The sequence below is a fragment of the Leptidea sinapis genome, chromosome 12 (assembly GCF_905404315.1).
Source record: "Leptidea sinapis chromosome 12, ilLepSina1.1, whole genome shotgun sequence".
Lineage (NCBI taxonomy): Eukaryota > Metazoa > Arthropoda > Insecta > Lepidoptera > Pieridae > Leptidea > Leptidea sinapis.
The window spans coordinates 13,939,314-13,966,676 of NC_066276.1; the positions used below are offsets into that span (position 1 = coordinate 13,939,314).

Sequence of the window (27,363 nt, forward strand, 5' to 3'; positions counted from 1 at the left end):
CTAAAGATATTTCTAAGATTTGGTATAACGTGACTCCGTGTGAACGTAGCGTACCTACCGGATAATTAAATTATATGAAGTGGGTGGGTAAATGCGAAAATATCTACTCACCAAAGTGGCATTATGTCAGTCGCACCTTATCACCGTGAGCGGGCCACCATTGCAGCGGGCGGGCGCTGCGCAGGTCCGCGGCTGTACAAGCAGCCCGCCACCAAGTCCAACCGCGGCATCATGCTCAACGCGGTCGAGTACTGCGTGTTCCCGGGCGCCGTCAACGCCGACGCCAAGCGGCGCGTGCTGGAGGAGATCGCGCGCTCCGAGAGCAAGCACTTCCTGGTGCTGTTCCGCGACGCGGGCTGCCAGTTCCGCGCGCTCTACGCCTACTGCCCCGAGGCCGAGCTGGTGGCCAAGCTGTATGGCACGGGCCCGCGCTCCGTCACCGACCGCATGTTCGACAAGTTCTTCAAGTGAGTAGCCCGCGTGCGAGTGCGTGCGACCGTCCTCCCGACTGTGTCACTGACGAAGTGCCTCCCCCCGCAGGTACAACTCGGGCAGCAAGTGCTTCTCGCAGATCCACACGAAGCACCTCACCGTCACCATCGACGCCTTCACGATACACAACTCGCTGTGGCAGGGCAAGAAGGTGCAGCTGCCCAGCAAGAAGGACATGGCGCTGGTCATCTAACCTGACTCGATGTTTATATGTTATACAAGCTTTAAAAGACATTTTTATATTTAACGCAAACTATCTCGATAGCTTCAACTAATATCAGTTTGAGATTAATACGTCGACGTGGGCTGTTGTGATATTATAATTAACTGTATTTAACGCTTATTGACTGTTTAATATAATTATAGCGGAGCTGCTCGAAGTCGCCGCTGCTGTTACGTTTGTCACAAGCTGATGCGGGAGCGTGACGCGTGTGTCACGTTGTTGTTGGTCCGTGCTCTGTACTGTGTCTGTACTGCCCCTGCCTTACTTTGTAAATAATTGTTTTCGTTTTGTACACAGCTATTTATTGAACGATGTTAGATATTATACTTGATGGCTGTCATTGTCGGAGGTCAATGATCGACCATCAACGTGGCGTTTGTGGCACATAGCGGAACTATGTTAATTAATGAAAACCGTAACGAAATAATATTGAATTTCATATTAAATATTGCCTTTTATTTTCCCGAACTTTAATATTTTAATTATTTTATCCTAAAACTATAACACCTTTGATCAATATTTGGTAGATGTTTTGATACCACAGTACACAGAAAAATAGTAGAAGGCGCATGTAGGTGGGGCGCGTGCGTCCCCCTAGATTTGCTCAGTTCCGCAAATGTTAAACTCACAATATGCGCTACACATCTAACGCTTCCAAGTTTCTAAGAGCCATTGGATATATTGTTAATTTATATATTGCATATAAAACCTCGAAAAAAATACAAAAATGACGTGTGCTGTTTTCTTTTTTTTCTTGACTGCTAGAGCGATTGCTGAACTATAAACGTATCAAATGGACGTATATCTTACTATCGGTAAGTATTACTTTATGCTTATTTTATTTAAAAACAACCATTAGAATTTTTTAATGAACCAGACCGATAACTTTCTACTCTGTCTTAGGGCCTACTTTCGTTCAAATATTTTTTTTTATCCTGACAGATATTTTCTCAGCTAGTGATTTAACGATAACGTCTTTAGGTATTTGACGTCCATCATACTATTATATAGGGCATATTATTTACATAATTGAATAATATTAGTTAATCTACGATAAAGAATGTATTTTGAAGACGAATAACTTACTAATTATTATGTAAGTATAAAAGAGTATTATTTTTTACTGTACTGGCTTGGATATTTTATGAGGACTATAAATCAAGCGTTGCCTAAAAGTCGTGCATTCAAGTACTTGTCAGTTGCCACTTAAAGATTATGACGCTTGTGTACATACTTGGAAATCCAAGACATATATCCTAGGAACTAAGACTCGGTGCTAATTGTTGATATACAGGACATGCTCTAATTTAAACAGTACATTACAATACAATACAACAACAAAAAACAGTACAACACAAAACAAACAGTACAATAAAAAAAACAAATAAGTTACATGTCATTTAATATCATATCAGGATTTTAGATTGCCTAATTTTTGTCGATATTTGCCCATAAAGAGTCCGTACTCGGTTAAACGTCCTATAACAAGTAACAACCAAAAAGTGTCTAACTAAAGTGATTATCATATTTATTTTTTAATTATACATCGTGAATCAAAAAGGGCTTACTATGCTTTGAACCCGACATTCCTTAGGTCATCTCTAATGACTTTGTGAAGTCAGAAATGAATTAGCGTTATATTTAAATACAATATTTAAAGTCCACAGTTTTCGCAATAACTATGCATGCCGCAACCCTTATCAGCTGCTTTTCTAAACTCTCTTTGACCTAAAACAGATGAATAACGTAGATGTGACATAATATCAGATAATAGTAAAATGCCTACTGCTCATTGCACCTGTGAGGAAAATTATAATCTCATTTTGCCATGAAGACGAAGTTATTTTGTATGTGCATTTTCTTTAGCTGACATTGAAAATCATTCTAAATTTGTATTTTCTTTAATTACCAATAAAGATAGGTAATTCTAATCCAATTATGAAACTCTGTAATGCATATTTTTAGGTTAAAAAGTTCGACCTATCGGCATTTTTACTCTTTGAATTGTGTGAATGTGAACATCATGATTCAAATATTTACTGCTCTGTGATTGGAGAATGTTTATGTGTTTGTAAAATCAAAGGGATTGCCGATTGTAAAGGAACCTACATACCGGACCATTTTTAATTCAAGATATTTTTGTTGTGTTGGAAATTAAATGAGTTCACATTTTTGATAAGTTATTACCTAAGCACTTTAATGTAGGATTATTTGAATGATTGATGTCTCAAGGTGACGAGCGCAATTGTAGTTCCACACGCGTTTTTGGGTTTTTCTTAACTCTTGATCGCCACTGCATTGTAATGGGCAGGGCGTATCAATTACCATTCGCTGAATGTCCAGCTCGTCTTGTCCCTTCTTAACACAAAAAAATCTATTATCCAATAAAGATAATTCTAATAGGCTCCTATTAAGAAATTGTTCTTCACGGATAACTTTAGTCAAAAATGGATGTCTTTGACCATTCTCGTATTAATAATAGATAGGTAGGTATTTCATTCCCGGGTCGGGCATTTGCAAAGCATTGGGATTTTAGTAAGATATTTCTGAGTAGCAGACCAGAGTTTAGAAATGTGGAGGCTTGCCCCTTTTATGTGGGTAAATATGAACCTTGTCCAATTTAACTCCCAGAAGACTCTAGTTTACGCGTTTACCACTAATAAAATCCCATTTGTCGTATCGCCGCTCTTTGACAACACTTTCTTTACATGCTCGCCTAGTATCGGAATACTGGGTCTCGAAATCTTGAGTGATTGTCAATTTCGAGGCCATCTGGAGAGCTAAGCCAAATAGGCTGTCATCTCTGGTCTGGCGCACCCCAGTATAAGCTCGATCCATATGACCGCGCGCAACGCAGAGCAGCTCGAATTGTCGGGGACCCAGTGCTCTGTGAACGGCTGGATCACTTGGCGTTGCGTAGAGACATCGCCTCATTGTGTGTCTTCTACCGCATTTATCATGGGGAGTGTTCCGAAGAGCTGTTTCACCTGATTCCTGCCGCCGAATTCGGTCCTCCACAGTGCGGTTTTCAAGGAGCTTTCTTATGAATGAACTTCCTTGTGCGGTGTTTCCGGGATGGTACGACATGGGTACCTTCAATAAAAGCGCATACACCTTCCTTAAAGGCCGGCAACGCTCCTGTGATTCCTCTGGTGTTGCAAGAGAATGTGAGCGGCGGTGATCACTTAACACCAGGTGACCCGTACGTTCGTTTGTCTTCCCTTTCCATAAAAAATACAAGCCACGTGTTATTTCATCGAGTGTGCATACTCCTTAATCATAATACCAAATTCAATGGACATTTTATTTAATAATTTTTATACTTTAGTTGTGTTCCGACATTCATGCTTGTTAGATCGTTGCGTTGAGATTATGGGAACAATGAATATTACGACATATGTATTGATTGATTGATTGATTGATTTGAAATTTCTTTATTATCATAATTATTACAGTTGTATGTTTCCAGTGTACATTAAAACCTAGAAATACAAGTAATAACAGTAGTAACACGTTTTTTAACAGATATCGCCTGTATGACAAAAACTATTTAAAGGAATTTAAAATTACAAATACTTAATTTATATATACTTAATTATTATAAATAACAAACAGGTAACTCATATAATTATATGTATGCTTCAGTACCTAAGCAGCATTACATTTTCTACAATGTAGGTAGATAATCCAAATTATACACTTGTCCATAAAAAACAGCAAGAAACAAAGGCGAGAAGCCATCGGGGTCGTTTTGAGTGAGAACTCAGAATCAGGTTTGTAAACAACAGTGCTACGCAAGAGTGGACGATCCGTCGTTGTCGCTCACATGCCACCAGCACCCTAGGTAGCTTCTGCATACGGGCGACAATAGCTCGCGAACAACGCAGACAGTGCTTCTTAGTTCTTACGAACTAAGAAGCACTGTCTGCGCAGTTACCTGCGCGAGTAGATGTGCCTGTTGAGTGATGACTCATAACTAGACAAGTCCAGTTGAGTAAGTGTTGGGGTTAAATATTTCGTAGTTATCGATAATGTTTAAATTCTTTTGATATTTTTTTTTTGTTTTTTTTTTGTTGTACCTACCTATGCTGGTAATTAACTTATTATTGTTTTTAGTATTGATTGTTAGGTAAAAATTTTTTGAAACTTTGTGTATATAAGAATATACGTTAGGCAGGCCAATATTGTTATATAATTTAGTGAGATTTGTAAACATTGGGGTATTGTATGAATATTTTACCGCTTTATTTTGGATAACTTGTAGCTTTTTAAAATTGGTATTACATGTACTGCTCCATACGGGACATGCGTAGGTTATACAGGGACGGACTAGGGTACGATAAATACTTATTTTAGTTTGGCTGCTTAGACAAGATTTTCTGTTGAAGACTGGAATTAGAGCGTTTATGGCCTTTATACCTTTTTGGCAAAATCTTGAAGTGTTCGCTGTCCAGTTGAGTGTTTTATCTAAGGTAATACCTAAGTATTTAACTGACTTGCTCCAAGGAATTTGGTAGTCATCGACCTTAATTTGACGTGTAGGTAGTTTGCGTTTTCTAGTGAAAAGTATCGCTTCTGTTTTTGACGTGTTTATTTTAAGTTTCCATCTTTTGAAATAGGCAAGAAGTAGGTCTATTGATAATTGGAGCCGGCTAACTATTAAATCTATATCGTTTAATGAGGTAAAGGACGCTGTATCATCAGCAAAGCATGCGATGTTTGTGTGGTTTTGTATGGGGATGTCATTTACAAAGATAAGAAACAGATAAGGTCCCAGGATGGAGCCCTGAGGGACTCCAGCAGGTACAGATTTAGGAGATGAAGAGTTTTTACCAACATGAACTATAAAATTTCTTTCAGTCAAGTACGATTTTATTAATTTCGCAAGCATAATGGGAGTATCTAGGCTAATCAGTTTACTCAGTAATGCATCGTGCCAAACTGTGTCAAAAGCCTTTTCGATGTCCAGGAGGAACATTCCAGTCGACTTCTTTAGATTTAAGTTTTGTGTCACATATTCAGTAACCCGCGCTAGTTGTTGAACAGTTGAGTGACCTCTCCGGAAACCAAACTGCTCGTCCAATAGCTTACTTTCTGTAGCTTTTAACAACCTAGTGAAAACAACTTTTTCAAATAATTTACCCAGAGAAGGAAGTAAACTAATGGGCCGGTAGGATCTAGGATCCGAAGAAATTTTGCCGGGCTTGTGTATTGCAATCACTTTCGCTGTTTTCTAGATCGTAGGGAAATATGTCAGTAATAAACAAGCGTTGAAGATTTTAGAGAGCAACACTATGCACTTTTGAGGTATGTTTTTGATGAGGAGATTTGATATATCATCAGGACCTGGTGCTTTTCGAGTTTTTGGTTTAGATATATATTCTCTAACTTCAAGTGGACGGACAAGGGTCGTGGTGAGTTTTTCAAGAGGTTGATTATCTAAAGCAGCTACAGAACAGTCGACTGTTGCCTGCTCCTCACTGCACCAGTTATGAGTTAAAAGCATGTTGCTGAGAAAAGAATCTGCAAGAGTATTACACTGGTCTTGTTTGCTGGTTGTCAAAGTGCCATCACATCTTTTAAGAGTAGGAATTGGTGGGAAATTATTCGATTTTAAGCTTTTGATCACTCGCCACAGGTCAGAATTAGGATTATCTACTTTGCCGAGTTTTTTGCTCCAAGCGTTATCATGGATTGTCTTTAAGGCGTAATTGATATCGAACTGTAGTTTACGTGCTTTGAGTTTTAAGAAGTGACGCACGGCAATATCATTTTCAGCAGCAGCATATCTGCGGAGTCGATTTTTTTGTTGTATAAGTCTTTTTACACGCCGCGGCAAAGCTGGCATACTCCAAGGTTTGACAACAATTGTTGGTACAGATTCATTTCTTGCAGCTAGTATGGTGTTTTGAAAGTCGCTTATGGCTAGATCAATTTCAGTAGTAGTTTTATATATAGAGGAAGAAAGGTTTATGTTAGTGTTTAGAATTTGACGATATTTTGTCCAGTCTGCTTTTGAGAAATTATATTTCGTGACGAGTAATGATTTTATTGAACTTAGCAAAAACCGGAAAATGGTTAGAAGACAGAGCAGGTATTGTGCATATGTTGTCAATGTGGTTAAAATTTTTTGAAAGTAGGAGGTCGGGGGTAGATGGGATTATGTTAGTATGATAATGTACTAAAGTTGGGTCTTGAGGACTATTGATTACGAACTCGCTATCTAACATGTGATGATAAAGTGTATTGCCACGTGAATTTAAGGTGCCTGGTGACCAGTAGGGGTGCTTGGCATTCAGGTCACCCATGATTAAAACTTGAGTTCCACAAGCTAAAATTGCATTAAGGTCACTTGTAAGCAGTAGTTTGTTAGGAGACTGATAAGCAGATATAACTGCTATGTTAGTTTTTGGTAGTTGAATTAGAATACCAACTGCTTCAAGATTTGTAGTAGTTGGAATTGGCAATGTACTATGTGGGATGTCAGATCTAACTAATATTGCGACACCCTGTCCAGTTCCACTACAATGTTTATCTTGCCGATAGCAATAGAACCCCGGCATGTTTAATTTTAAGCGGTTAGTCAATCGTGTTTCGCAGAGAGCTATTATATCAACATTTAACACACTTACTGCTAGGTCCGCGAGTTCTTGCTGTTTTTTATGGACACCGTCAGCGTTCCAATATAATAGTTGAAGACAGGAATTCTTGTCAGACATAATGGCCAAGGTGCTTCAAAATCAAAATAACTTTTTCCATAAAAGTTTTGCAACCGGAAAATTCATTCTTGATATCCTTGAGTGTATTTAGTATATCTAATATTTCGCCTGTAGCTTCATCGTGATTTTGTCCCATGATGGTAGATTTTCGACTGGATTTCTCTCGCTCAATTTGGTGTAAGACGGAAGAGGTTTGCTTGGAATTCTGTTGAGGTGAATCCATAGGACCATGATTTACTTCGGTGAAGACGGTATGGGTTTCCACGCGTTGTGCCTTTTGTTTTCCAGTAATTTGCGCCCATGATGATGTTGTTTGCGAACATGTTATTAACGGTGTATCAGCAGTTTTAACGATTGACGAACGTATCTTTTCTCTCTGAGTTTGAATTCGGTCCAGATATTTTAGCCTCGCCGGGCATTGTGAGTAATTTGCTGGGTGGCTTTGCTTACAATTACAGCAGTGAGCTGGATCATCTCTGTTGGTTTTTGGACATTCCCAAGTTGGATGAGCTAAAGGGCATTTTACACATCTTGGAGGTCTATTACAATTCTTAGAAGCGTGACCAAAATCCTGACATCGAAAGCATTGCGTGCCTGTTTTATTCTTCGGTTTGTATTTTTCTATTGAGACAACACAGTTCTGGATGTATTTTATTTGTTTGAATTTGCGTATGTCGCTTCCAGTAGGTAGCTGAATAAGTAATGGAGGGCACTCAGTAGTGCGAAGTGTTTTCATTTCAGTCATCGTAATTCCAGCAAAACCTAATGACGCTAGTTCAGTGGGTAGAGTGTCACGAATAAATTTTGGCAGCCCTTTGATTACCGCTTTGGGAAGTTTCTCTTCTTTTCTGGAAAAGGTGTGAAATACAACATTTTCTTTAGAGAGGCCCTCTTTGAGTCGTTGATGACCTTGTGTCGAATAACACTGCACTTTTACTATATTGCGGCCTCTGATCTGCAAATGAAAACTTTTCTCGTATTTCTCGATTACATCTTTAATCTTCTTGCAGCTCCAATCACCCAACAGTTCAATCAAAATGGGTGGAACTTGCATGGGTGACTTTTTATGTGAGGCTTTTTTAAATGTATCTGTAACTCCATCGTCAACTGGAAGTTTGTTAAAGCGATTGCTGATTTCAGTTTCACTTCCCTTTTCAGACGTGTCCTTAGAGGTGGCGAACTTTTTAGGCTGCTGCCATTGGTCTCTGAGAGAAGGCAAGTCTTCACGAGGTCTCTTGGTGGCTAGTTTTGGAATTGACGAAGATCTGTTCAAAAATCTGTCCATAATAACGACATTAAAATTATCGATAGGCAATTTCCCATCACTATATCTTTAATCCGGTCTGAACCAGAACGCAATTCACTATAACTTAACGTACGTGCGATCACTAGAGGAGACCGAGCGCGAATGTGAATATGTATTGAAATTGAAGGAAGGAACATTGAACCCTTCCTTTAGTGGTGTTGCTGCAAAACCTACGTACCTCCTTATAACTGTATCATGTGTGATGTACCTGGGCTGATTTGAATGTACTAGTGATGAAATAACTAGGTATCTACTTAGGTACCTAACTACCTAAAACATAATCAACATGACGTGATGTGGTGTTTTCTGTGTATTTATTGTGAAACTGAAGGAGTGTTAAAAAGCTGCACAGCAAGATTGGTATGTACTATTATTATCTAATACCTAATGTTTAAGTCCGTAGGTAGGTTACCTAATTTTGTTTACAAACGGCTCCGCCCATATTAAATGGCGGTCTCTTTAAAAGTTAGGGTTGTCTGAGAAAAGAAATTGAAAAATCATATTTTTATTTTGTAGGGGCTTTTTTTATTCTTATTTATTTTATTTATTCAAATTTAAACATCACAATACTATTGCATATGACTTATATAACGCAGCATTGAAGGGATGTTATACCCTTTTTGATTCACGTTGTATATAAATCGCGTGCGCCAGTTATGAGCATGTCGGTGACGTTAAGATTTTCCCCTACAAAATACTAAAAAGTGGGCACTTTTTAGTATTTTTAACTCGGCTAAAGAAGTATTAACTTCAAAAAAAGGGTGATATTTTAAGATCAATCGGCCGAGATAGAAAAACCGGTTTCATAAAAAAAAACCGGTTCATTAAGTACTCCATAAATCATCAACAGTAAGTTTTACAAAAAAGTTTACAGGAAATAAAAGATGCAAGATTTTATTTTCTACAATAAACTATTGACCTAAAGTGCATAGTTTCCGAGATATAAGGTAAAAACGTTTCAAGAGCTCCGCCTGGATCTGGCAGCATTTTGTTATTTTATGCTCAGTAAGTGACACAAAAAAACTGGTCGAAAATTATGTGCGAGGTTAGTCTATTTTTACTGGCTTGATTTAAACCGCTTTTGTTGAGTTTATACTTTTGTAAAGTTTTAAAGAGGAAATATAACCGTGCCTCCCAGATTCTTTCAGCGGCAAACCCCCCGTGCGAAATCAAAGCACGATGTCAAAATCGGCCGACCGGAACACGCAAGTTCTGGGCGGAAATCTGCTCTTGGTAACTTGGTAATCCGTCCCTGCCGCCACTGCACATGTTTAATGGCACCCTGGCTCATACGGCAAGAGTTAAAAGTTATAGGAACTGGAAACAACACGATCGTACCTATCAAAAGGTAGACCCGTACTTTCGTGAAATGTTTATTGTATTTGTTTTCATTTCCCAAGCCTTGATCGGTATTAATTATAAGATGCAACAAAAAACAAACGGTCTTGTAACGTCTTGTCTCCATAAATAAATTGCAAAATAGTCATTATTATTTCATAAATAGAAAAAAACTAAGTTGTTTTAAATTACAAACTTTAATAAGTTATAATCAAATTTCACTAAGATATTTTTAAATATTCTTTATAATCATATTTCACTTATTATTATTATGTAACTAATATTGAGCAGAACTTTTAATACTTACAACAATACTCATGTATGCCACTTTCACAACACATAGTACAGACTCACAATCGACAATATGTTCATTACATCACTAAAGTGTCTAAAATATTTACATAGTATTTACTATTTACAAACAAATAAAACTTAATCAAAGAATAATATTGAAATAATTGTTGATGTAAACTATACCATAATAATTACAAATAAAAATCGGCTTTTTGATCAATTACGTCTAAAAATTTAATAATGCTTAGTTATCACACAGAAATATCCTTTTAATGGCACAAATGTAGTTATTGTCACATTTCAATTTAATTTAAAAAATAAGAGAAATTCCATAGATTAAGTAAGGCTCTTTAAATCGTTATTACAAGGTAATATCATTATTTACTCTGAATACTTGCCACCAATAAATATCTATGTTTTCTGTTCGCCATGTGGTGTGCATTTAAGTACTTAATTATTTTTTACAATCTTAAAACAATTATATAACCATATTTACACTTTCACCTCGTAGATTTAATGAATATCTAGTTCGTTTTGGTTACATTACTCAGAAGTATGATCTCGAAATACGTTTTTTTCTTGACACGTGCAATGAAATCTAAATTTAGGAAGCTTTGCATTAATAATGTGATGTTTTGTTGTCTGTTACTACGAGATTAATAATTAAATCATTGTCGCTTACGATGCGCATCTAAAACTTAACAATAATGAAACAAAGCGTGTCAGCCGGAGGTCGGATGGGTCTCCCGTCAGCACAGCGAGGGTTGGGCCGCCAGGGATTCGCACGAGTTGATCTCCACCGGGATGGTCTGTCCGTCCTGCGTCACGATCTGCAACAAACAAACGGTGACACACACATTGTGTACGTAGCTGGCGTGGCATGCAGTGGTCTCGTCATCACGAGAGAGACAACTCGCCATTGATCTATTCGGGGTAATTCATCGACATAACTCGAATTCGAGTCCCGTATCGTTAATAAAATTTTGTTTTCAAATTTTATTTGTGTATTAACCTCAGAATCACTTTAATAACATAAAAAATTGTTTAGATTTGCAAGAGCGACATCTCAAATCAATTTTCTAATATATAAATACTGGGGTTGAGCAGGTTATCAACTGTAAAGTAGATCCTGTAGATGAAGCCACAACCCGAGAGCTGAACAAAGCATACAAGGTTTTATGACGATACGTCACTCGATTCGGTTAGTTCAGTTGGAAGAGCACTCGCACGGAATCGCGAGATGACGTGGGTTCGAGTCCCGTATCGTTCTTATAATTTTGTTTTAAATTTTATTTAAAAAAAAAAAGAAAGGACATTACTTGACACGATCAAAGAAATTAACAATCTTAAATTTAATACATTTCTACGGCGACATTGTCGTATAGATCGATGTCGTCAACTTAGGTGTAATCACCGCCATCGCCGGTCGCTAGTCTTCTACTACAAGCTGTTCCGCTACAATTGCGATATCAGGCGCGACACTTTCAGCTGCTACTTGACTGTTAGACCGAGCAACACTTGCCGGGACCCGGTTGCAGCCATATATACATCTACATCCATGACGTCACCTGCAGCGAGTGTCCGTCCAGCGAGGTGATGGCCAGCAGTGAGCCGTCCTGCATGCGCACCTGCAGCGGGCTGTCGGCCGGCGCCATCTGGCGAGAGACAGGCGATACAGATCAACACACGGACGAAGTATATGGAATAGATATATACAATGAAGATATATGTTCAGTTTTTTAAATACACATTTATTTCTATTATATTTATTATTTATTTGTATTCTTGTGTATTTGTATTATGTTGCCCCTAGAATCCCTGGTATGTACTAAATTGTTTTATGTTTATTATAAATTACACGTAACAGCACTCTCAATAGGAACTGGACAGGATCTTAATAATCCAGCGACCTAAAACCAACTACAAAATAATTACTATGATAAATCATTTAATAATATATATATTATACCTACATAACATTACTTTAAATTTAGCAAAGCAAATTTAGTATAGCAGTGTTCTGGAATATGACTGGAGCCTGGACGATCTTGGGAGTGTGCAATCATATTCACCCCCAGATATATTTAATTGTTAAGTACAGGTCACACCTACTCCCACTATCACTTTCTACATGCTCACATACGTGGAAGTACTGCGTGTAAAAAGAATCACTAGGCACTTACTAAATTAATAACACCAAATCTTTAAGCCATTAAATGAGCGGAAGCCAAAGGCGGCTAGCATTAAGAACCGGCATTTTGGATTATTTTTCCTATCGAGTATAATATATTACTAATTACAGTCGTTAACTATGGGCCTTATGAGGAAGCTCATTGTTGTTCAGCGGGCAATTTAGAGGGCTATGCTCGGAGTTTCCCTGCGAGATCGAATCAGAAATGAGGAAATCCGTAGGATAACCAAAGTCACCGACAAAGCCCAAATGATTGCGAAACTGAAATGGCAGTGGGCAGGACACTCAGCGGACTAATGGCCGTTGGGGCAGTAAGGTCCTCCAATGGCAATCACGTACCGGAAAGCGCAATTTTGGTAGGCCCCCCACAAGATGGACCGACGATCTGGTCAAGATCGCCGGAGTAGGTTGGATGAGGGCAGCGCAGGACCGATCGTCGTGGCGATCTTTGGGGGAGCCTTGTCCAGTAGTGGACGTCTTCCGGCTCTAATGATGATGATTGTATATTACAGAGTGCTTTGATTTACACTATCAACAAGCAACCAAGGTACATATGTAACACAGAACGCGCACCTGTCACTCTAGTCACGACGATGCACTCCTCGGACACGCTCACGTCCTGTTATTATCATACATATTATATTTCTATTCAAATTATAACTGACAGCCCTGTGCAGGGCCTGCATGATGGCAATGCTGCACATGTACTTCTGCATTGCTCAGGTGTAGCAACTTACCGGGCTAAACATCTTGGTACCTCAAACACAATTCCAGAAGTCTTTCAGAAGGAGCGGAGGTTGCTAAGGTTTCTGGAGGAATTGGGGTGGCCGGTATAACAAATATATTCCAACACGCGCAAATAGGCGCGCAGTCGGCGAGTTGCGGAAATTAGCCCGATTATACCATACCAAATATTGATATGTTTTATCTATCAATATTGTATCACAAGTCAAGAGAGTGACCTGCAGGCTGTCCATCATCTGGTAGGGCTCGTTGTCGTACGTCACGTAGATCACTCGCTCCTCGCAGTCCTCGGCCGCGCCCTCGCCCTCGCCCTCGCCGGACCACATCTGCACGTCCTCCTTCACCATCTGGCCGCAACTGTGGCTCTGTCGGAGTAGGCACTTCATTATACACTTTCTAAACATAATATAAAAATGATGAATCACGCCTTATTCCATTATTGTTGTAAATATATGTCAATTATAAAATAATACTCATTATTCTCACGGAAGACAACAAGACAAAATACTTATATTGATTAAAGCTTAACAATCAAAGATAACTTAAAACATAACTTAATTTAAACTTAAAAATTTTTCATTCACAATTATATGATACGTAATGGCTTTAAGGGTACATGTATACACTTTTATAATAAAGTCCCAGCCACTGTGCCATCATTATCTATAAATACATTTAAATGTTTCATCAAAAAACGGCTCTGTTGTAAATCCTACTACTCCACTGCTGAATATCTAAGTGATCGGACAGCCTGGGGCTAGATTATGATTGTTTTATAGCGATAGAAATGACTGTACATTATTGTATAATTTTATTGAAAAGAGCGCAAAAAACAGAATGCTGGGAGAGTTTCTTGCGTCGCTTCCTCTCTCTCACAGCGATAGTAGTAACTCTAGTATATTAGAAATGACATCAAAAAGAATTCTAAAGGAGTCAATTTTGAGAAAATAAATGCCTTTATGCGTTTTATGTAAATATCTAGATGTTATAATGTTATAGTTACGTCATCGTCCACGGTGGCCAGCGGGCCGGTCACCGCACGGGCCGCCGTCCGCGCACGCCGGCTCGGCGCCGCACACACTCCCGCCCTGTCATTTATTTATGTTCATGTAATCTACAGCGTCAAAATTTTATACAATATAATTATAATACAAAGTAGAAAAATAAGGCCAAAACTCATTACAGTATATAGGTATTAAACAAAAGAAATAACATTTTATGATTTAACAAACCAGAATAAGGTAACAAAATATTTATCACTATAATAAGCTACTTAGAATATAAACTTAACACAACAAGGTTACATATGCGTGCGTGCGTGTATGTAAGTTTGTGTGTAGTGTATTAGAGGGTGATGCAGTATGTGTGTGTGTGTGTAGACGAATATTTCTTATTTCTTTTTTTAGCTGTACTTTGGACAAGTAAAAAATATATAAATTATAATATTGTACGTGAGAGCCAGACGTTGCAGAACAGAGTTGTGTTTAGTTGGTGTTATCTTTTGATACAGCCAGAAGATGCGTGTGCTCGCTAATAGGAGGGACAATCAATTTTACCTTTAGGATTGCTAGCAATAGGAGCGTATTGCTTAGCTTCCTTCGATTCTCTAAGATGTCAATTTCGTAGTCCTTACAAGCTTCTTCATTGCATGAAAAGCTTTAAAATTGTTTGAACGCTAGATACTTTAAGAATTATTTTTGTATAGATTCAATCCTTTGTGTGTATGAAATAGTAAGGTGACCAGATGATACTTGCATATTCAAGTACACTGCGAACATAACTAATATACAGTTTTTATGCATTCTATGTGGCTGAAGTTACAAGTTACGCATTTGATGAATCCCAACTGCTTATATACTTTATCTGCTTCGATATTAACCTGATCATTCACAGTTTAGTATCAATTTTTACACCCAAGTGTGAATGACCAGGTTCTGTTCTCCAATTCTCTAGCGGAGCTCACTTTAGATATTGAGACGCCATTTATCTTGTAGTCGAAAGGTATCGGTTTTATTTTACGTGCAAATGTTATGTAGTGGCATTTTTTAACGTAAACGACAAAAAAAGCATTCAGTTTCTGCTTGCAACTTGTGACAGTCATCAATGTCACGTATTCTGAGAAAGATTTTTTTGTCGTCTGCAAACATTAAATGTTGGCTGTGAGTAAAGCAGCTTCGTATGTCGAATTAATAGTCATTATACAATAGCGGGCATAGGATAGAGCCTTGTGGCACGCCCGATGGTATTGACACGAAGTCACTTCTGGCGCTACCCATCACAACAGCCTGCATATGATTCGTCATATATGAGGTGAACCATCTGTGCAGATTCCGAGTACATTTAACTTCTGGAGTAATATTATGTGATCCACACGAACAAATGTTTGAGAAAAAATTGAGAGAATGGAATCACTACCGGCTCCCTTATTTGTATCCAACGACTTTAGCAATTTGTGAGTTTCATCTTCTCTAATAATAATGTTGCATATCGTTTCGTTATGTGTAATATTTGTGAAACTTGGCGTATCGTTTGAATATTATGCTGGTTTTACGAATACGCTTTCAAAGTATTTACTAAAGCAATTGCATACTGAGATTTCAACGGAATATGTAGATTGTCCGCGTGAGTTTTACAGGATACCCATTGTTGTTATTTTTCAGTGATTTTATGTAGGAGTAAACGAGTTTAGGATATAATATAGTTTTGCATGCGCCGTGTATAATGTGTAAAACACTTCCTTTGAACAATTTTTTTACTTGACCTGCGTATCACATAGTCATCATAGCTGCGAGGATTATTAGTTTCCTTCCATTTTCTTTGTTTTTTAAGCTTTTCCTTTACAATGTGAATCAGAGATTTTGAGTACCATACAGGGAATTTCGATTTGGACTTAACTTTTACTGGGGTCTGGGATGTAGTTGTCTATAGATTCTTTTAGGCAAGTGTAATCATATAACGTCGTCACGTGTTCATTATGAATGTCGCGTCCACTCACGCGGCGTGCTGCCGCCGGTAGTGCAAGCGGTGCTGCGAGGAGGTCGTGAACCGTCGCGGACACAGGAAGCAGGCGAAGGGCTTCTCCCCGGTGTGGATCCGCTCGTGCTCCAACAGGTTGCCCTTCTGGATGAATGATTTCCCGCACGTCCTGCACGTGAACGGTTTGTCACCTGTACATCATCATATGACATGCATCATTATAATTTCGTAATGTAGACTTTGGAATGGGGAATTATTTATTAATTGAAATGGCCAATGGGGGGAGCCATAAGCGGCTATCAATAAAACTAGTAATTTTATTAAATAAATTCTTGCAAGTATCATTTGAAAGAAGAGTGCTTTTAGACCAAATATTGTTTAAGGAGTACAGTAAAATGTCACCCGGGAACTATTTTAATGAATTAACACTTAAAAAAAAACATTTATCATTAGAAATTATGTCTTGAAAGACAATACTACACAGTAATTTCTATAAATATAATTATATACATCCTTAGACTTCTTTTATGTTCATGTATCACATGTCATTGTCATGGTAGTTAATAAATAAATAAACAAAATAAAATACGGAGAATGGCCGGTTATAATCATTGTTTTTTTTGTGAATTGGAAAATGGCCGTTCAACCATTTTACTGGTTAATAAAATTACGTATTTTTATTTAAGTATTTTACATAACTCGAAATTTGACAGCTGTCGAACTTCTGAATAAATATAGGTACCTAACTTTATACGTTGCGTAATGTTAGACTTTTTTTTATGAAAATAAGGGACGAGACGATCAAAACGTTCAGTTGATGGTAGCTGATACGTCTTGTCCATTACAATGCAGTACCACTCGATATTCTTGAAAAACCCAAAATTCTAAGCAGCGCTCGTCACCTTGAGACATAAGATGTTAAATCTCATTTGCCCAGTAACTGCACCAGCTACGGTGCCCTTCAGATCGAAACAAAGTAATGCTAACACTACTGTTTCACGGCAGAAATAGGCGCCGTTTTGGTACCCATATTCTAGCCGGCAAAGGAGCCTCTCAAACTTGACTTGCTGATAAAAACAAAAAATAACAGCCGCTTTAAATGCGTGCATTAAATAAACGCACGCGTAAAGTGCGTTTGTTTAATGTGTGTAAAATGTGACGTGTTGTGTTGTGTTGGTTGTAGCGTTGTTACCTGCGTGCCATCGCAGATGCAGCTTGAGACTGGTCTTGTGCGAGAAGCGACAAGAGCAGATGTCGCAACAGAACTTCTTGACGCCGCTGTGCAGCGCGGTGTGGTTCTTGAGATTCTCCTTCGTTTTGAATGACGCGTCGCAGATCTGCAACCAATTATATTTGGATGTCACTCTCGATTGAATATGAAGGAATAACTGATATGATGGGTGGTGGGCACCCCTTCGGAAAGCGACATGCACTCGTGATCACAGAGACAATTCACAGGCCTTGCAGGGACAGTATGTTCCAATCCTGATAATTCGCAGAGATGATGTCTGCTTGAGAAATTCTGTAGACGTCATCTAAGTGATAATAATCTATAATATAATAAGTACAACAGCCGACCAATCACAGCGCGTCATTTCGTGGGACGAGGGTATACAAGAGAGGTTTCTGGCTCATTTAATTCAGTCTCGGGCCAGAGTTTGGCGAGTCAAAACATCCTGAGAATGCCTCATATAGAGGCAAAACACGTGTCAAATTGTAAAAAGACAAATATTGGCACAATCAACACTAAAGAAAACTCAAAACATTTGGCTAATTATGGATTTCCGCAAAGTAACGCTTATTTAAATATTTTTTTATATAATAAGTACATTAGAAGGGCTCCAGGAAGCCAAACATAATTAAAACTGTGATTGGAAAAAAATCGCAACACATGCCATAAGAAAAGTCATCATACGCTCTGTCTGCCGGCGCCTCACCTTACAGCGGAAGGGGCGGTGCTGCGTGTGGACCAGCTGGTGCCGGTGCAGCAGCTGGCGGTGGCGGAAGGTCTTCCCGCACGAGCCGCACACGTAGCGCTGCGGACAGTGCACGCTCTGCTTGTGGTACTCCACTGACGAAGGATGATTCAGAACCTGCACAGAGGCGCAACTGTACATTCTCCACGCCCAGTGACACGGGGCACAGTCGGAACCCGCGCAGTTGGTGCTGCTAATATTGCCGCGTGCAGCAACATAAAGTTGGTAAATCATTTAAAGGGCAGTGTATACGCTTAATATTATAACAAACTAACAAGTTTAAAAAATTCGATTAAACGAGAACTTTATAAAAAAGCTTACTATAAAATAACGGATTACTGAGATGATAAAAATGCTTGGGAATGAACTTGCTCTAACTTCGTTTTAATAAAACAAAGTATGTATTCTAATTTTTTAGAGTATTAGTATATGTATTATTTTTACAAACTACATTATGTAGCTCTTATTATTATAAAAAACCTTAAATTGACGATTCAAAATGATCAAATATGAGTTCAATGAATAAACATATTTTGACTTTGAACAGCAAATACGGGTGTTGATGGGTGCAAGAGTCTCACCTTGCCACATATGTCGCAGGCGAAACCCTTGAAGTCGGCACCGCGAGTCTTGCGGTGCGACGCCGCGTGCAGCATCAGCGAGCGCGGGTACGCGAAGCTGACGCCACACTCCTCACATTTGTATGATTTTTCGCCGCGATGAATAGCCTGCCGAACATGAAGTATGAATATATTGAAAATAATTTAACACAACCGAACAACTTGAACTTGTATTAAATTATTATTTAAATTAAATATTATAATGTAAAAAAATTACGAAACTCTTATCGTGGATGAAAGTATCGACTGTGATTCAGATACTTTACAGAAACTGTCTTCTAGTATGACAAAACATTTTTTTAAATCTGACTAACTTTTGCTACTCGGATCTCAAATGTGTTTTATATATATATATATATATAAATTGGCCTATAATTACTACTTTAGAACGCGAGCTGTCACCTTTTTAAGGGATCAGATGGACATGGTCTGACCTTTTAGTTTAGGTTTCCAGAATAATCATCATAATCATATGTATTTTAACTTTATTGTATCCTATTTTATTTAGTTTTACTACTAAATATTGTGACGTGGGATTTTATGCCTGAAATAAAGATTTATTATTATTATTATAAACGCGTAAGCACTGGAATTAACTCAGAAGCACACTTACGGAGGACAGTGAAACCAAATTGACTTCAAAGAAACTGGGCGTCATTAATAGAGCACGGCAATACATCAAGCCGGCCCACATTCTAGCGCTCTACAAAGCGCAGGTCCGGTCACACATGGAGTATTGCTGTCATCTCTGGTCTGACGCACCCCAGTATCAGATCGATCCATTTGACCGCGTGCAACGCAGAGCAGCTCGAATTGTCGGGAACACAGTGCTCTGTGAACGGCTGAATCACTTGGCGTTGCGTAGAGACGTCACTTGTGTGTCTTCTACCGCATTTATCACGGGGAGTGTTCCGAAGAGCTGTTTAACCTGATTCCTGCCGCCGAATTCCACCTTCGCACGACACGCCACCAGTTAGGTTATCATCCTCACCATCTGGATGTGTGGCGGTCCTCCACAGTGCGGTATTCAAGGAGCTTTCTTCCACGTACTATGAATGAACTTCCTTGTGCGGTGTTTCCGGGACGATGCGACATGGGTACCTTCAAAAAAAGTTAGCTCACAGTTGTCTTGTCTGAACTTTACTGAGCTCTATCTGACACCGCGATTTGGTCGGCAGTGTCTTTCGACTGTCGTTAAGCCAAAAATGGTAAAGATGGTGAGTTTGTGGCGTGGTATTATATTCAAATCTGTACCTTGATATGCATGGACTTGCTCTGCTTGGTGCTGAACATCTTTTCGCAGAAGTTACACTTCAGTTTCTGTTTGCTGTTCTCCAGGTCCAAACCCAGCTCCGATTCTGCTTCTGTTTGTGACTCTAAGCAACGCCATTATGGTTTTTTTTTTTAATTTAAGGTGTTAAATTAAGATTTTGCAAAGAAGCGTCGGTAATGGTGATTATTTACCACCAGGTCACAGGTGTCCTGTATAGACAATCTCCCTCCAATATCATCAAAAAAAAAATTGCACGCTTCACAAATAGTAAAGGTCATGTATTTTCGTGAAATCGTTTTATGGAGTTTACTCTCATTGTAATCACTTTAACGATGACTCAACACCTCCTTTTTTATAATTAAATTTGTCAGACTGTATAAAATCGGCGTAACTGCTACATGGATTTTTTTACCGACCAGCCTATTGGGCCTACATCCGTGTTCAAGGCTGCAAGCGGTCCAGATTGAAGTAATTGTGTGTTTGGCAATGGAACGGAGATTATAGTGGTTTACCTATTAAGCGGGAGTTCCTGTGTATTTAATTTCTACATATGCTTTAGAAGCGGTCGTGTTAGAGTTATTGGAAGCCCTGGCTGTGGCTATGACTGACTGTGGGGTGCGCTAATATTTTTATTAGGGCTACAACAGCTGTTTGTTACTTTTTTTTATAAGTGATAATATTTTTTTAAGTGATAACCCTCACTTCTGGGATTAATTACACAAATTAAATTTGAAAACAAAATTTATGAACGATGCGGGTCTCGAACCCGCGACTTCTCACGTTCAGTACGAGCGCTCTTTACACTGAGCCAACCGTTCGAGTGACGTATCGTTGATAAATCATGTATGTCTTGTTCAACTCTTAGAATTTGATGCAATTCTAGGCAGCGGTCCATACATTTATGGGCAATCTGCTTTCCTTTTATTTTCACTTTGTCATGTGTAGCTGGTATTACCATTTTTTTTTGGTACATTCTTTATAACAAGCTTATAGTTTTCATATATGGCAAAACAGTCAATGATAAATAAATGTATATTTTACTATTGGTGCTATTTAAGGAGACAAATAAACAATACAGACAGCAAATAGGTAGACGTGATCGACTCACCGCTTGCAGCAGCAGATTGAGGGTCCTGCCCTCGTCCCGCGTCCGTCCCTTCAGACGTGTCAGGTTCACCGTTGTGTGGGATCTGCAGTTCGCTATTGCATTCAGTGTTTGGCGCCGTTTCAGATCCATCCTTCAAACATGAAATATATTTATGATTTAGTTTATTATCAACGATTTTAGATTATTTTTACGTCTAGATAGACTGTGACAGATGTGAACACGTCGAAAAAAATAGCGGCAGTTAGCCTCATTTTCAGCAAACGCACGCACACTAAAACAAAGTGACTGAAGTATCGTGAGTGTAAGACGTAGATGTCATGCACACTACAGTAATTTACCAGGCCTGTTATGCTTTGCCAAACAGCAACAGGTTCTGTCTAGGCGAATCTATATATTAAGTAGGTATCTAATTTAACGACCATTAATATTTTTATCTTGGTACTAAAATCAACAATGTTATATTTAACAATTGCAAATAACTGTCACATACTTTTTTATCACGCTTTTATTCGCTTCATAGTACGACTTTATCGTACGTGTCCTTGTAACGAAATCTTTGAACGCTCGCAATAAGACCCATAGTGCCGATGATCACGAAGTGGACATAGTGAGTACATTTTGTGCACCCGTGGACACCATTAGTGACAACGTGTCAGTGATACATAAGTCCGCAGTAAGAGACGGGACGTTATCGCGAACCCACTACACTCACCCTGATGAAGGACCTCTGAATGTTTCGAAACTAGTCGGTCCGATGAATCGTGAGTAAAGCCGTATTAAAAAATAAGTTAACAATGTCTAAATTGTTAAATAATAAATAATCTGACTCATTAATATTGTTTTGTTTAATTTAAACAGTATAATTTTTATTTAAGTGAGGTTTCAAGTTTAATGCGCATACATAACTCTAGGTAAAACATTTATCAGTGTTGGTGTTCTGAGCTAGGTGAATAAAAAATTTGCCTATTTTATTTGAATAGTTTTGTAATGTTATCAGATGGACTGGTATACAAGGATGTTGCCAACCACTTAACGGAAAGGATTGAATACGTACTGTGGGCTGGTGATCTCGCTGCGGTAAGATGGTGTGTCCTTGGTGGCCCGAGTCCCGGTGATGGTTGTCCACCAGCTCGCGGCTCTCGAAGGTGGCGCCGCACTCGCAGCGGAACAGCAGCGGGCCGTGTGCCGCCACATGTGACATGTAGCGCCCCGTCGAGGTCAGCACCAGGCCGCACACGGGACACTTCATCCTCTTTTGAAGTACTCGACCTGTTCACAAACATCTAATAACAGAACGCAAACACCATCATTACATACTTCTAGCTCCACAGTAGCTTAAAATATTTAGGTGTCCAAATAACTATTGCTATGGCCATACTGCTCACAATAACATAGTTTTTGTGCTGCAGAAGAGAGTTGTTCAGCATATATACAACTTTGGATATTCTTGACCAGCAGACAGTCTCTCAGTTATCTATCTATTGGCAATTCCAGTATATTATATTGGCAATCCGCTAGATGTCTCAAGTACTACTGCTTACTACATCTAATCTAAAAAATCTTAAAAACACTATGATTGATAATTTAAATGCATTATTTTTGCTAAAATCGAAATATCAATGTTGATATTTTGATAAACTATGAAAAAAAGAAATTTTATTTTAATATAGTTTCAATGTTTCGTAAAATTAAGTTAAAGTATTTAAAAGTGAATGTCATTTATAACAAATTACTTCTAAAGGATCGTAATGAGTACAAATATACCTTTTTTTATGGTAGATAATTTATGCTTCTTTGCATAAATATATTGTTCAAAGCCAAACAGTGAGAACCAACCTCCCTTTGGTCGTCCTCTTCTGCTTCCTTTCACAACAACAACAGGTCCACCGGATGTCTCCACATGACCAATCACCTCTGGCAGCTTCACATTTGCATCATTAAGTGGATCGGGCCGTGCCTTATTGCCAATATCAATATCCTCTCCATCTATTAGTCCCTCATCTAAAAATATCTTTTCAAGTTCCTTGCCCTGATGAGCAATATATTTATTTTAAAATATTGTTGTCTTTTGTAAAACAAATGACACTTTTGTAAGACTGTAATGAAGTGGAATTTTAGAAATGGAAAGAGACAGAAGGGATGAAATCAGCAGGTGAGATTATATGATCAGCCAAAATTGATGGAGAAGTTTAGCTTGTGATAGAGATGAGATGTAAGAAACTAGGGAAAGCCTCAGTACAATCTGACAAAAAATGGCGAGTATTGAATATTCAAATAAATTTACTCAAATTAGGATTTAAAATCAAAAATAAATCTAAATGGTATGACCAGACCTATTAAGATGCTTAAAAGGCATTTAATTTCTAAAAATTGATTCCTTTAGAATTATTTTTGATGACATTTCTAATATACTAGAAACTACTACCGCTTTGGAGACATGTGGTGCTCTGAGAGAGAAGAACCGGAGCAAGTAAATCTCCCAGATTTTTTTTGCGCTATTTCGTAATCAAATATACTATACTGTATTATCATTGCTATTGCTATAAAATAATCATAATCTAGTCCCAGGTTGTTGGATTAGTTATTCAGCTGTGGAGTAGTAGGATTTGCAAGAGCCATTTATGGGCTTATTTTGAACTCAGTGGCCTTATTTTATTAATTTTTCATTATAATATAAATGTTCTATCATACAATAAAATTATTATTAAATAACCTGAGGGTGGTCTTTTCATTCCCAAAGCCATTTATGTAATAGCAATCTCACAAACATTTTATAACAATTCTATTGAATTTTGTAAAACATGTTTTGTACATCTTCTGGGATAATGTTGTAAAAACAACATACATCACCCAACGAAAGGCTAATTTAACCAAGTAGTAGGCATAACAAGCTTATGTTTGTTCCTCATATTATTATCACAGTTTCTAGCAAATTATTTAATTAACTTATGAAAATATATAACATTATCAAGAATATTTTGAGATCCTACAGTTAAAAAGTTTTCTCCTTAGGATTCTTTAAGACCTAGATTATAATTAGTGCAAATAGCCCTCTTCTAAAGCACAAAGATAGTATTTTTATGCTGCACTGCCCCATAATAATATAGCAAAGGACATAATATTATGAAAATAACCAGAGAACATTAGTATAGCCATATCTGTCAGTTAATTGTCTAATCTTTTTAACCACATATGCTGCAGAACTAAGTCTATTAGCCAATCCCTATTGTAATTTGGGATCAAGATAATATACCTCCTTAGTTTTAGATGACAAACAAAAGATTTGAACATATTGAGTCAAACATTAATTTAATTGGTGTGAGAATAAAGTCTTATATTATCATTAATATATTGTTATTTGAAATAAATTGGACAATAAGCAAGTAACTGCAATATTATAGTGCATATCATTTTCATTATCTAGTTTACCTGAACCACTTCTTTGAATCTAGTGGGTGCTTTTCTTTTTCTCTTTCCCTCTGGTGCTTCATTTTCTTGTACCTCAATTTCAGCCTGATGTCGGGCTTCCAACTCCTTTGCTGCAGCAGCTGCTGCTGCCTCTTCAGCCAATTGCTCAGGAGTTTTAGGTTTCTTAGAAGGTCTTCCACGTTTCCTTTTAGGTTTGTCTAGCCCCGCCACTTGTAGGCTGATTGGATGTTCCAGATGGTATAAGCCTTCACTAGTACTTACTGGAAATATTTTATAAGCTGAATAACATATAATTGATAGGAGATAAAGAGTTATTTCTACTTATTATAATTTACACATACTTACTTTCATAGACAATATTTTCTGAGATTACATTTGAATCATTTATTTCACTTTGAATACTTTTCTTGTATTCTTTTTCCCTATCAAGGAGTTCACGAAGTACTTTCTGAAAATGATCAAAATATAAGTTTATAAGCACATGTATTCATAGTATCTCGAAAATTTAATGATTTTCTTACCTGTCCATTTAATATTAGATTAAGAAACTCAACTGTAGCTTCCACTTGTATAGTACAGCCAGGACAAATTGTGCGGGGCATTTCTCCATCATCTGATAACTAAGAGCAGCATCGATGATTGTGTAATTTAAAAATAATGAGAGCATAAAAATTACTAAAAGTATTAAAGTTCATTCACAACTAATTTATTTTTTGTAATTATTACCAACTCGCGCCATATGAGAAATAAAATAATAAATAATACGCAGGAAAACAATGCATGTTCTAATAATTTATGAAAGTTCAATCTTGCACTAGGTACATTGCTTCTATTTGGTTAATATTCGGTATAAATCAATTGATTACTATTTTTATTATTGAATTGCAGATAAAAACATTTCATATTAATAAAATTAAAATAAGACACGTAAATGTTCATATTATCCGCCATTTTAATTGATTTGGTAGTCAAAAGAGCTACGATTAAAACGTAAGTTTGTTTACCTTTATGGGTAAGTATGAGTTAATTATCTCATATAGGTTTTGATTATTATCTTCATTTGAATATAATAATGTTCCATTATCGTTTTCTTCTCCACAAAGACGACAAACCGTGGAATTATACAAAAGAACTTCCATTATTGAAATTTGAAAGGCATTCAATGATTCACAATTCACATTTTAAGTAGCGCGGAGCGCCCCCTACTTCCTGACAAATCTTACGAGAACGGAGAAATTAACGCTGAATGTCAATCATGGATTTTTGTTTTGACGTTTATAGAATTTTTGACAGATTATTCAAACAATGGATCTTGGGTAACGATAAGAATTATTTTAGATTTGGTAATAAAATATATACGAGTATATACCTTTTTTAACAGACTTCAAAAAGTAGGAGGTTCTGAATTCAATCGGTATTTTTTTTATGTATGTACACCGATTACGCTGAGATTTATGATCCGATTTATGATTTTTCTAAATTTTTATAGATTTTTTTAAAAATTTTACAAAGTTTGGCCCAGTACTTTTCATTTTATGAAAATTTGTTTACATGAATGATGTAGTTGTAGTTTGTGTACGTTTTTTTGTAGAAGTTCTCATTCAGGTTGATTATATAAGTATTACTACTGTGAACCAACATAAAAAAGGACAAATAAAAAAATACGTTTAAAAAAATGACTAGAAAAACTAAAAATGTATAAAATAAATTATAATAAATAAAAAATTAATTTAATACACATCTTATTCAAACCTTTACCTTTAATATTAATGAAATAGTATTATTTGCATTATTTGTATGTGCTACATATTGTTAGGTTTGAAGTAGTTGCTAAGCCAAATGTAATATGTAGTAGGTACCTTTTTTTTATCGAAAAAGGACGAAGAAGGAGCGTACGGGTCACCTGATGTTAAGTGATCACCGCCGCCCACATTCTCTTGCAACACCAGAGGTATCACAGGAGCGTTGCTGGCCTTTTAGGAAGGTGTAAGCGCTTTTTTTGAAAGAAGATGTCGTATCATTCCGGAAACACTGCACAAGGAAGCTCATTCCACAGCTACAAAGCTCTACTAAGGGCAAGAAAGCTCCTTGTAAAGCGCACAGTGGAGGACCGCCACACATCCAAGATAGTGGGGATGATATCCTAATTTGTGGCGTGTCGTGCGAAGGTGTAATTCGCTGGCAGGAATCAGGTGAAACAGCTCTTCAGAACACTCCCCGTGATAAATGAGGTAGAAGACGCACAATGAAGCGACGTCTCTACGCAACGCCAAGTGATCAAGTCGTTCACAGAGAACAGTGTCCGCGACAATTCGAGCTGCTCTGCATTGCACGCAGTCAAATGAATCGAGCTGATACTGGAGTGTGACAGACCAGAGATGACAGCAATACTCCATATGTGGAGTAGCTTTGTAGAGTGCTAGAATGTGGGACGGCTTGAAGTATTGTCCTGCTCTATTTATTACTCCCAGCTTCTTCGAAGCCATTTTGACTTTGCCCTCCAGATGACCACGGAATTGGAAATCGCTCGAGATTTCGAGACCCAGTATTCCGATACTAGGCGAGTGCTGAAGGGATACGACAAATGAGTTTTTAAAGTGGTAAACGTGCAAACTTTTGTCTTCTGTGGGTTAAATTGGACAAGGTTCAATTTGCCCCATTCCGCGACCTTCTC

The 27,363-nt window shown here is 37.8% G+C and overlaps 1 protein-coding gene across 2 annotated transcripts; it reads right to left on the reverse strand.

Annotated features, from left to right (window-relative positions):
- Window positions 1-10,256: 10,256 nt before the first annotated feature.
- LOC126967078 (zinc finger protein 260-like) lies at window positions 10,257-25,900 on the reverse strand. 2 transcript variants are annotated; one of them, XM_050811456.1, is made up of 16 exons: window positions 25,694-25,900; window positions 25,211-25,309; window positions 25,035-25,137; window positions 24,690-24,949; window positions 23,097-23,289; window positions 22,315-22,529; window positions 21,261-21,390; window positions 20,134-20,255; window positions 18,841-18,987; window positions 18,221-18,376; window positions 17,476-17,620; window positions 16,303-16,474; window positions 14,311-14,395; window positions 13,526-13,672; window positions 11,941-12,027; window positions 10,257-11,202 (listed from the first exon to the last, which is right to left on the reverse strand). In XM_050811456.1, the coding sequence occupies exons 1-16, from the start codon at window positions 25,826-25,828 to the stop codon at window positions 11,122-11,124; spliced, it is 2,277 nt and encodes a 758-aa protein (XP_050667413.1). In that variant the 5' UTR covers window positions 25,829-25,900; the 3' UTR covers window positions 10,257-11,121. The 2 variants fall into 2 exon arrangements, with proteins under 2 accessions (XP_050667413.1, XP_050667414.1); XM_050811457.1 differs by lacking the exons at window positions 10,257-11,202; window positions 11,941-12,027; window positions 13,526-13,672; window positions 14,311-14,395 and having other exon boundaries at window positions 14,453-16,474.
- Window positions 25,901-27,363: the final 1,463 nt, after the last annotated feature.

Coding starts and splice junctions, on each gene's coding strand:
- LOC126967078 (XM_050811456.1), bottom strand. CDS start 25,828: ATGGAAGTTCTTTTGTATAATTCCACGGTTTGTCGTCTTTGTGGAGAA. Junction 18,988..20,133: donor GCAAGTCCATGCATATCAAG/GTACAGATTTGA, acceptor CATGTTCGGCAG/GCTATTCATCGCGGCGAAAA. Junction 11,203..11,940: donor TGGACGGACACTCGCTGCAG/GTGACGTCATGG, acceptor TGTTTGTTGCAG/ATCGTGACGCAGGACGGACA.